This window comes from Odontesthes bonariensis, chromosome 14 (assembly GCF_027942865.1).
Source record: "Odontesthes bonariensis isolate fOdoBon6 chromosome 14, fOdoBon6.hap1, whole genome shotgun sequence".
NCBI lineage: Eukaryota > Metazoa > Chordata > Actinopteri > Atheriniformes > Atherinopsidae > Odontesthes > Odontesthes bonariensis.
In genome coordinates, this window is record NC_134519.1 from 23,257,911 (window position 1) to 23,270,239 (window position 12,329).

Genomic DNA, 12,329 nt, shown 5'->3' on the forward strand with positions numbered 1-12,329 from the left:
GAAGCGTGATAGAAGAACGTTACTCGTGGCAAATTTAATTGTGGTCACGATCTCACCATAAATCATGGCGTGGTTACATCACATTTGCCTGGTGGCTGCAGGGGGAAAAAAAATCCCAATGCATCAGGTGACCTGTGGGATCTCTCTGCATGCATTCTCTTATTTCCCTTGCTGAGTATTCAGATCAAGAAAAAAAAAAGCCAAATTGGAAACGAGACTGTGCTTTATCTTCATCCATAAATTAGAATAAAATATGACTGCGCCACATACCCATAAATTGCTGCTAGTTTTCAGGATATTGTCACATCATATTATGTTTATTGTGATTATTCATATTAACTCATATATTCAGAACACAAGTCCACATGCTCCAGTGGTCAAGTCACCCTCAATAACTGTGCTTTTCCCATAACGGGTGCAGGATTAAACGGGTCGTGTTCGATGCGTGGCAGATTGAAAGGTTGACCTTGCACACTCTCAGCTCTTCCTCACACATTTCATAAGATAGGCTTCACGCATTATTTATTCACGTTTAAAGACAACCTGCTTGAGACTTACCAAGAGCCACATTCACAAAAATCACGGCACATGCAGGCAGCTCAGCCCTCACAGACATGTAATATGTACCGAATAAATCTCCATAAAGTGTCGGATTTCAAATCTGCTGTGCGTGTCAGAGTTGTCTGCTGCTGTTGGCATCCAAAGGAACAATATCAACAGCTGGGTAAAGACGGAGTAGAGACAGGCAAGCCGGAGCAGTAATTGCCACGTGTCATGTCACTTATCAAAATAATTGACAGTGTTTTCTGCAGTGTGATGGAAGTGTTTATCCTGGCGTTACCGTGTGGATCCCAAATGCTGGATCAGTAATGAGACCTCAGGCTTAGTTGTGGTTTGTTCTACCAATGACTGTGGCTCTGGATCCAGACTGTAGCCATTTTCCATCCAGCAGAAACCATTGCACCAGGGGATCTGGTGTGCTCTTACACTGGTGCAAGTGCAGTGGCCCTGAGGTGCAAAACACATTTTACCAAGAACAAAAAAAAAAAAGCAACAGGAAACATAAACATTGGAAAAACAGAACATTGTGACGCATGTTATTGCAAAAACACAATATACAAAATCTGAAAAAATGCTTTGCGAGTTATTTTCATAATAACTCTGGGTTCTTCTATTTTTAATGTGCGTTTTGTGAAATGTGTTTTTTTATGTGGAGTTACATTTTCGCTGGACATTCTGCAATGCTGTGTTTTCTGGTTTCTTAAATGTTGGATTTTACAGCATAGTATGTGTTCTGTAATGTGTGTTTCTGTTAGTTGGGCTTTTGGTTTTGTTGGATTTTCATCCAAAATGTGACCATAGTTATAAAGGCCTATGTTTTTTTTGTTTTTGTTTTTTTTTTTTGGGGGGGGGGGGGGGGGGGGGGGGGTAAACTTTGTATTTATGGAGATGGGGAACAGTGAGGAATATATCAATGCAACATGCCAATTTAAAAAAAAATGCTATAGGCTATAAAATCAGTAGATCAGCTGTATCGCATGTATTTTTTTTTGCAGTGTAACACTGGCTTGTCTCCACAGACCGCTGCATCACCCCAGAGCCAGGCGGCTGATTGACAGGACTTTGCTGATTGTGGACCCTCCTTCCCAGCGTCTCCTCCTCTCTCTCCTGCCCTCTCCTCTGCTCTCTCCTTCTCTCCTCAATCGCAAGGCTGCGCTCACCGACTCGACACCACCAACAGGGATGCAGCGAGGGCGCAGCGCAGCCTGAAAATGGCACCACCACGCGTCCTGTGGATCTATCCATCCATCTCCCTCCTGTCCTCCCTGCTCCTTTTCCACGCGTTGTGGCCGTGTAGAGCCTTACGGAATTACCCGGAGAATGAAGGTGGGTGTGCTGGCGGAGTTGTACGACCTTTAGGTGACTTGGCAGTGCGCTGTGTCCGCGGATTGAGGAGCCCCCAGCCCGCGGTTCCACTGGCCGGCAAAAGGAGCGGAGCGCAGTGGCGGCAGAGTCCCGTTAAGTGCTCGGCTCGGTTATGAATCATGCATAAAGAAAAGCGGAGAGGAGCAGCGAGAGAGGCAGAAAGTGTTCGTCACGTTTTCCCTTTCCGAGCATACTGACATTAAATTTGTATTATATATACACACACAGTCTGATAGAGCGGGCTGAGGTCGACATTTCACTTTCTGACACCGAGAAAGCCTTTTCCCATGTTATAAATCGGTGCGCTTGTTTTCCTCCTTTAAAGTAGCCTAACTTATAATGATTATACCAAAGCAACATTGACATATATGTCAAAATCGCTCTTAATTATAGATATCTTGATTATTATACACTGATCAATGTATTTTTTTTCTGCTGCGGACGACAGCGCCTATAGTGCCTCAGTCTGCAAATGAGGAGCTGCAATTACATTAAATTTGTCACACGCTCCTGCAGAGCCTCTCTCAGTTATTATATTAACATCGATGCTCAGCTTGAAATTAGCCAATGCATTTACTTACTAACTACTCCTGACTGCTTGGTAGCCTGGAACATGAGAGCTGGACTGTTTATGGGAAGTTGAACTTGCAATAAGCGGAGAAAAGTGCAGAATCCTGTGCAGTTATTTTTTTTAGACATAGTTTAAGTTGTCAGTGATGCAGATTGAGGGTTATTTGATCAAAATTTAAAGCAGTGGCAGCCAGGCAGTCTGAGTGAGGGTGATACAGCTGTGATTTGACTTTATCTGAATCATTTCATTCTCCTAAAGCAAAGATGAGGACCAACTCGATCAGTCTTCATCTGAAGCTCGGCAAAGCCTCTATCACTAAGATATTCCTCTTTTTCAGTCTTTCTCAATCACAATCACACACAGTCATATAGAAATCCCAACTGCCTGCTTGGACAGCTTAGATTTAACAGTTAACTGATTCACATCCCATAGTGACAGGCCCCACTTAGGTATGATGGGACCTCTCGTCTCCGGCTGACTTAACAGTATTAGCTGTGTGTGTACATACATTTCGCTGAATGTATGTCACAACCCAGAGGAGTAGGCACAGAACAAAGGCTCTGGAGGACAGACAGGTTGCAAGACAAAGTGCTGGAGTAGGAGTGCCTTAACTGCACGAGACAATGCATGTGAGGGAGACAGCAACACACTGCTGAAATATTCATTAACATGAGCATGAATGATGAAACCAACTGGAAGCACAAGGAAACTCCTGTTGATTTAGATAAACTCCCAGAAGCATGTGAGCTGTTGTGAATGTTTGTGTATGTGTGCGCAGATCATGTTCAGCTTGATAGTTTCTGAGGTGACTAATAGGTCAGAGTGGTTCCATCACTAATAAGCACTTTTCAAAGGATGCGCTAAGCACTGTGTGTGTGTGTGTGTGTGTGTGTGTGTGTGTATCCATCTGTGTGTGTCTTATTTGGTCTTTCATCCTCCGGTCAGTTCATGCTGTCTCACGCCATTGGCCTAATTGACACCTTTAAGCCTCTTGCCTGTCTAGTGTTTGCATAGGTGTGTGTGTATGTGGTCCAGCGGGACAGTAATTCAATAAAGCCATTTTTGCCAGCCACTTTGCCTGCTTTTACCTTTTGGCCTGCCAGTTTTCCTGCTGTGACCACACGCTTAGCTGAGGGATTGCGCTTCTCTGTGCCAGTGTGTGTGTGTGTGTGTGTGTGTACCTATGTGTGTGTGTCTTCTCCACCCACGCATCTCAGTAGTCGCGTTATTCCAGGAAATCCTCCGTCTGAGGCTGTCAAGAGTCAGAAACTAGGCTGTATTAAAATGAGAATTATAACATAGTCCCTTTGATAGAGCAGATATTGTTATCTGGAAAACACTGTTGAGCTGTCAAAAAAGCTTATTTTAGGACCAAAGCTATTGATCTCCAAAACCGTTGGCATTTACAAGAAAGTCTGAAAGTCAGGGGGGAGAACTAGGTGTTTGACAGAACCGGTGAAACTGTTAGTGCACCTGCATGGGAAAACTGAGACGTAGTGAGAATGAATTCATTTCTAAGTTGTGAGCATTTCAATTGCTCTAAAGGTCTTTGTTATCAACAGTAAAGGGAGGGAAAGGGTAGGTGAGTGTTAGTTCACCAGCAGAGGGAGCCCAACACAACCTCTGTCTGGACCCGGAGGGCATACTGATGTAATAGCAGGGTGGATGCTCACAGGTCTCCCCTTTTTGTTGGACTGCCCTCATCTCTGTATCCTCTCTAACACAGTGTACCAGTGTGTTGTCTGACTATTCTTCTTACTGCATCTTCCCTGTGCAGATTCACTCTGCGGAAAAAGGAGCAGACAATCACAACTTTGCATTTTTGTGCCCTCTCTCTGTTGCAGAATAGACTTCCTCAGTCCTAGAAAATCTGGAGCACAGTAAATGCAACCATCCACAGCAACTGTATGTTGATGAGGGTACACTAATCAGAAGCAAATTAATGATTTGGTAGCATATTCTAGCTGTGCAAATCGATATACAACTGGAGGGTTGTATGTGACTCCACCGTGGTTTGGAAAATACAGCTTTTCCTTGAATTGGCCTCAGGGTGCAGGGGGAAATTGCTGTATCGCTTCTTGAGGTTAACGCGAGGTTGAGCAGTTTTAGTGCAGAGGCCAGCATGCTGTATGTAAAGCATGCCCTCAATTTAAACACACACCTTATGATTCACACAAGATCCTGACTGTGGTATTATGTTGGTTCAAAGGTCTCATCTGGTTTAATTACTTTAATCCATAATGGCTGCTTGTAGATATTGGCAGAGCCATACCTCAATAAGTGTGTGTGTGTAAGGCCGAGAGATTGCTCTGCTCCCATGTAACAACCATGACCTTGGACTGTTGAGGACATAGATCTCCACTCTCATCAGAGAGCAGCAGCAAGCAGGAGCACCCTCCTGTTTTTCTTTTTTACCTCCACTTCGATTGCTCTCTAATCCCTCTGTTTTATGGCTGTCCTTCTCCGCTTTCTATCAGCTTCTCTCGTGGCCTTCATCTCTTTCTCCTCGGTTGCTTTTACCGTTCGTCTTCCTTAACACCTCCTTCCCTCCATCTTTTCTTTGACCTCAGATGGGACAATAGAGCGGGGAGACAGCAGCCACTGTATGTTTTTTGTAATGAGGTGGAGCCTCTATATCTTCTTAACACAGGCCCATACAAAAGCACGAAGGGGCGTGCGTTCAAAAGCACGCACACACACACACATGCCCGCGAACACCCATCCTATCTTAATGTATGGCTTGGGGGGAGTTTGGTGGTCAGAGAATAGTGTCGCATATTCCAGGGGATGACTGATAGATAGGACTATAAATATGAGTAAGTGACAGAGAAGGATTCCGCCAAGAGGGTTTCACCTCATCATGGATTCATTGTGTGTGCACGTGTGTGTCTCTGTGGGGGAGTGTGGGGGTGTGAGCAAATCAAATGTGAGAAGGACAAGTAGAACAAAGACCAACATGTAATTCAAAATCAAGTAAAGTGCTCGGCATTCATACATGCCCTCATTAAAACTTTGTGTTTTTGTTTTTTTTGCCAGCCAAAGATTTTACATTCAACCTCAAATGGATTACAAAATATTTCTGTTTTTTTTTCACTGTGGTGGTTTGATCCTACATGTACTCATGCTCACCACTGGCTGATACTGCTCTATGCTGGGCTAACCATGTCCATATCCAGTCAATGTAACACAAACGCTAATTGAATGAACACGTTATATTTGACTTGTTCAATCTTTGTGCCCACCTAAGTCTATAAATGACTTCCTGTGGTTTTTTGGCAGACTCATCAAAAACCACAAGAAGACCCTGGTACTGTATGTCTAAACAGCGACATGTTCACTAATGGCTTTTTGGATGTGCCAGGCTTGCTGTTTACCCTTCCCTCTAGTCATCATGGTGTGCTGAGTTCACTGTCTCCTGGCAGGAACTTTATACTTAGCAAACAAACACAAATATTGTAGATGTAAGCAGTGGTGTGACTGGTGGTGTGAAATGTAGCTATTCTACAGTTTTTGAGCCTTTAATGTAAAAGTACTGCATATCGTTTTGGGGGCCGAAGTAAATATATTTTCAATTTGTCATGAGATCAAGTTAAAAGAGCAGCTACCCTACCCTCAATATTTTTTTTTACCAATAAAGAGACCTTAAAGAGACAGATAAAGCATTTCAGGCAGAAGAGAACAACAATGCACAGTATGAGAGCTATAATGTGCTTTTTAACCATGAAGCATGTCATCTATTTCAGTAGAACCCCAAAATAAAATCAGACAGAAAAATAAATTGGGTTCTTTATAGCAGTAACTGTTAAGTGGTAAAAAAAAAATTATAAACAGAACAGAAAAAAAACAGATCAACAGGCTCAGCTTTTCTAAAGGGACTGGAAAAGCATCTGAACTGTAATCATGTATAGGTTTACGAAGGATTTTTTTTACTCTTTCTTTTTTTCTGCTATATTTATGTTATACAATATTGCTACTTATTTTTAACCAAGCATATCACTTTAGCCTTTACCATGAGGGTGAAAAAGGGCGACACTGGTGCCAGGACGGTTTTTAGGGTTGAAGGGTTCCCTTTGTATGCAGAGTTCATCAACGTCAATACCTTCCATCATTGTGTGATGTCTCAAGGTTGTAGGGAAGTTTGGGTATGAAAGGGCTCCTACTACTTCACTACCAGCACATTTACTGACCCCTACCCCCCTCTGAACAAGCCCTTAACTTCTGGTCAAATCCTGATCAGTGGGCCTTGACCACAGTCTACCAACCATCTTAAAACATGCACTCTTCTCCTTCTTCTCCTCTCACTGCCTCTCCTTTCACTCCTTGTCCGGAACATTTTTTATCTGACCTGAATTTTCTTTCCTTTCCTTTCCTTTCCTTTTTTTTTTTTTTTTTGCTCTGCAAGCTTATCTTGAGCTGGGGACACGAAATGATGCTTTACAAACAAACGTGGGGATTTGGGTCATAGTGATATTATGTTTGCTGACCGACCAAATGCTTCAGTCTTTTTTTTCTGCTGATGAGCCGCAGTGGAAGTATTATGAGAGAAAAACAAACAAGGACTTTAAAGATAGTTTACTGTCAAAATACAAAGGATGTTAAGTCTTTTGACTTGAAATCAGTCAAATAGACTATGGACACATACAACTAAGACTCGTTATGCTGAAGCAGTTGAAAATGAAACGGTAAAGTGCTCATAAAGACGACATCTTTCAACTACAAAAGCTACAGCTGCAACTACCAAAAAGCTCAGGCGGTGGTTTAATATCGTTCAGTAGCACTGCAGCAATGCATGGCTGGTTGTGCCGAGTAACTCAGTGTCCATCCACAGTTGGTATTGGTTGATGAATTTAGCTGCGTAAACCTGACTTAAGATTTCAGTGGAAAGGTGGCGGAGCTCATTGCAATTCTTTGGTGTTTGGTGTGTTTTGCAGCTTCTTGGATGTGTTGCATGTGACAAATGTTGAGGTTTTTGTCCTGAGGTGTGCATCAACGATAGAAGCTGGTCCAAGCGCACTTTTATCTGACATGCGATTTCATATCTGCCTCCAACACTGTGGCTCACTCCTGAGACTCCAGGCCAATTTACCCTTCTGTGGCCAACCACTGTGTGACAGCCACCTGCGTGTGTGCAAGCTTGTGTGTATGCTCTAGTGCTATCAGACTGAATGTCTAAAGAAGAGAGCACGAAAAGGTCAAGAACAAAGAGAATGCACATTCAAAGACTTAAGGGTCATTCCTGCACAATTAGCTATAAATCTGTGTCTGTTGCCGCTCATTCTCTTCACTCAGCTCTCAATGGTTCTTTTAATTCACCTCTTTAACGGAGCAGTTTGTGTGCGCGTCGGTGGCTTTTACTGCAAGTATTTTCTGAATTCTCGAGATCTCTTGTTGGTGTGTGCTTGTGTGTATGTATGTTGGTGCACATCATTATTTTTTTTGCATGCATGTGTATTGCTGTGCTTTGCCCTTGACGAGTTGAGGGCTTGCTGGTGGAAGAAGCTTATTAAAAAAAACAAGTGTCTGGATCTGACTGTTTGTCACAGTTCAACGTTGTAAGCTTTCAGCCAGCACGCACAGACAAACCATTAGAGCCCCACCCCTCTCTGTCTCTTCAAGCAACAAACTAGTGCAGTGCTGCTGTCACTGTCTGTCAGAATATCATCTGTACAGTCAGTTTGTATGAAATAGCAAAGTAGGCTAATAGGCCTTCTGCTACATTGGAGGTCCAATAGTACATGCTCATTGAGCTACAGCATCCATGAGCATTTTCATCAACACTTTTTGAATTGCGCAACATTTATTTCATATGCATTGACAATTAAAACCACCACAGCTGACGCTCATCCTGTTTTTTTGTTTTTTTTTGTAAAAGTACATCAAAACCAGCTGCCTAAACATTGTGTGCCTCTATATGGATCTTTTCTGTTTTGGCATCTTTGATGGAGCACAGGGCCAAGAATTCGTAGACAATGGGATGGGGTTCCACAGATGATCAGTCAGATGGGGATCTTGGGAGTTTGGTGGCCGGGTTGTGTTTCCTGAGCTGTTCCTGAGCAGAAATGGTGGTGTAGTGGGGTGTATTGTCCTGTTGGGGATTGCTGATGACGGTTGGTGTTGCCAGGAGGGCTGTGCTGGGTCTGTTGCAATGTTTCAGTTAGTGTCATGTGCATAATAAATGCCAATTTAGTCCAGATTTCTGATAATCTGTGCCCTCTTTTCATTTCTAAGGAGTGCTGCTACTTATTGTTTTCTCTGCTTTACTAGTCACTGGGCGAGTCTTTACATTTCTGGTGTTAACTTTCACCTTAACGTCTATGTGTTTAAAATATATGCACAGATAAAGGGGAGGGCAGAGGTTTTACATAGTTTTGTTAAAAGATGGTGTTTTTTATTCTTATGTTATTTACTTTGTTATGAAAACTTTGTAAAATAAATAACATGAAAGCTATGGCAAATAAGCCAGTTAAATATAACAAGGACAAATTATTTTTAGTATTTTCTGAGCACAGTTTTTATCATTTAATTTGTGTGCTGTATTTCAAATGACTGATGATGAAGAAAACCTACAGTCACTTATGCATGCATGGAAAAAGTTAATTGAATTTTATTTGTTTTGCAGGATCACCTTTAACCCTCAGTGATCTGTTTCACGTCTATCGCTTATGTAAATAGTCATGCTCTGGTGTCATTACCAAGCATGATTCTCAGTATAATTGGTTTTAATTATCATAATTTACAACAGCTTAAAGTGGAAATTTATTTTGTGCTTGTTGATGGGAAATGGACCAACATAAGATAGCATGGGAAGAGCATGGGAAGTAAGAAAGCAGAGGAAATAGAACTGAATCAAAGAAGAATTGGGATTAGAATTTAATTTAAATACGTTGAATTATTCATAAAGAGAATCACTTTGCAAACGGCAATCACACTCAAAGAATAATAACATTTTTCCTCTGAAATCATGCTAGATTCTACCTCCTCCCTAAATATAATATCTTACAGGAAAAATGAATTGGATATGCCCGTTCCAGGAGACCCCTCCACACATACTTAAACAGCACATGATATTGTCTGAAAGGTGGTCGGAGCTGTTACATTTTTTCCATGTAGAACTAAATCGATTCAAATATGAAAGGGGAAAACACCTTAAAGAGGTAAAAACAGAGGTTAAAACAGACTTTAGAATCAAAGATAAAAGTAAGTCATTAACTATTTACAAGGGATGCTGAGTGATTTAAGGTGTCTGTGAATTACAGGATAGAGATCCTTTTATGACATGTCTGTGGAGCTGCTTTCACTGCTACCCCTGTGGCAAACATGTGAGGCACTTAGCACCAATAAAACTACTGTCTATACACTTAAACCCATCGATTAATGATTTTATTCTGCATTCCCTCCGTGTACATCTTATCAATGAGGGGAAAGGGGGCCTGATTAAGACCAAAAAAGAGTGAAGTCACTCCTGATAGGAAGGATATACACTGACACACAGCTTCAATGAAATAGTATGAAGAAAGGATGAGAGTGCTGATGAAGGGAGAGAGCTTGAGGACTGATTGAGAGCCTTGGGTGGTTTGTGGATGAGTGGATGGTGGACTGATGAGAAGTCAGTGAATGTAGCAGTCTTGGTAGGGTGCCCGTTTATTCCTAAAGTTCAGAGCTCAAGTCCTCCCACTCCTTCATCCTACTCTCCATTCGCTCATTTGTTGCCCTGACAACACACTCACCAGTTGACCTGCACTCTCAGTGGAGTGGCAGCAGAGGGAAGGTCAGTGTGTGTGTGTGGTGGTATTGATATCGTCATGTTAAAAGTGTATGTGTGTTTCTACTGGTACAGTTGTTGGGTTGTTTTATGTACTGCACGTACTGCAGTAAGATCATCAGACTGGAAAGTTGTAATGTGTAAATTTTGTTGCTGCCTTTTGAAAATGCCAAGCATCACTATCTTAATGAAGTTCAAAGAAAATCATAGGCTTGCCTTTTCCCTATTTTCCCTTCTTCCTGCTAAGCTAAATTAACTCTGTTCTGGTGACAGAGGAGCAAAGTGGTAGTGTCAGCTGGTTCCATAAATATATAATTATAAAAACCATCCCCCATTGTTAAGTTGAAGAAATGTATGGGAAAGGGATTTCAAAATGTCACTATATATTTATTAAATTAAGCCATGGAGTAAGTGGCACAAATATTTCTGAGGAGACTGGATGTATGGTAGTCATAGTTACCACATCACAGTTTTTATATACACTCATCTTTTACCGTCAAGTTTTTAACAAGTAATCAGATAACATGTTCTGTAGCTGCCAATCATGGTGATCCAAGCATGAAAAATGCTTCAACATTTCGGAGCTTTACACTACAAGGGTTTAAGGATATGAGAGAGCTTCTGTTAACTTAGTTTCTACCACCAAAATGATACTGTAATAATCATTTTGATGACTTATTTTCTCATATAATGTATAGATTAGTTGTTTGTTAATGTTTTTTTTTTCTTTTACCACCCAAATTCAAAAAGGTTGGGACATCAAAAATAGAAAGCAAGACATTTTACCATTTTCTGAAAAATATTAGCTCATCTTAAATTTGATGGCAGCAACATGTCCCAGAAAAGATGCTTGTGATCTGCATTAAAAACTGAAATGGATCCTCCAAGAACCATCCAGCTTGTTATCAGGTCAGCATATCTGATGGTATGGTGGTCCATTAATGTTCACGGAATTGTCAACTTTCATCAATGATGAAAGATACGTACAGGTTTTAAAGTAACATTTACTCCAATCCAGATGAAATCTTTTTCATGGAAGACCTATTTTAGCAAGATACATCTAAACTACATACTGCATGTATTACAACAGCATGACTTTGTTGTAGAAGAGTCCCGGTGCTGGACTGGCCTGCCTGTAGTCCAAACATTTCACCAATTAAAAACATTTGGCATGAAATTTGGCATGAAACGCAGATTACTACAGAGAAGACTCAGAACTGTTGGGCAGCTACAATCCTGTATCAGACAAAATTGGGACGACATTCCTCTCTGAAAGCGCCAGCACCTGCTCCACACATATCCCAGACATTTACAGACTGTTGTCAGAGAGGGGGGGTTACACAATGGTGAACATGACCCTATCCCAATTTTTTTGTGAAGTGCTGCTGCCATCAAATTCAAGATGAACTGATATTTTTTGATCAAACACTTTCCTACATTTGACACGTTTTGCATGTCCCCCTGGGAATGAAATAGTGTATTATGAGATTTGCAAAAATCCTTCCATTCTGTTTTTATTTACATTTCACTTAAGAGTCCCAGCTTCGTTTAAAGTGGGGGTTGAATTCAAGAAAGAGTGAAAATACACAAATTCACTGGTGTTTTTGTTTGGCAACTAGCAAAGAATTAAAAAAATAGGTTTAAAAGAAAATCATAAAATATGGGTAGAAATTATATTTAGTGCTATTAGCAAAACAGCCACTGCTGTGCAGTGGTTTATCTCAAAAGGAACGCTCATCACCTTATTTGCATTTTCCTTCAATTTTTCTTTTAGCAGAAGATTTTCACTTGAAGAGCTTGATTACTGGAAACTGGGCTCAGCATTTACTTGCAGAAAATAACACAAGTTCAGAGTGCAGAGGGAATAATCTCAGTTTTCCATTTAAAGGAAAAATAATGAAGCACCAGGACGTTGTGAGAGATGAAAAGATCTAATGAACTCATTATGTAGTCACATATTGTACTCACTGCTGAGTTTGTGTGGTGGTCTTATTGTTCAGTCTTTGTGGCACTGGCATAGTCTTAAGGTGTGTGTGTGTGTGTGTGTGTGTGTCACTTTTGTGTGTGTAA

At 41.2% G+C, this 12,329-nt stretch overlaps 1 protein-coding gene across 1 annotated transcript in view; it reads left to right on the forward strand.

Annotated features, from left to right (window-relative positions):
* The first annotated feature begins 1,689 nt into the window (after positions 1-1,689).
* epha4b (eph receptor A4b) overlaps positions 1,690-12,329 on the forward strand; it is an 81,876-nt gene continuing 71,236 nt past the window's right edge. Inside the window, exon 1 of the mRNA XM_075483651.1 lies at positions 1,690-1,887. Coding sequence (XP_075339766.1) covers positions 1,773-1,887 — 115 coding nt within the window. The 5' untranslated portion in view covers positions 1,690-1,772. The remainder of the gene's footprint in view (positions 1,888-12,329) is intronic.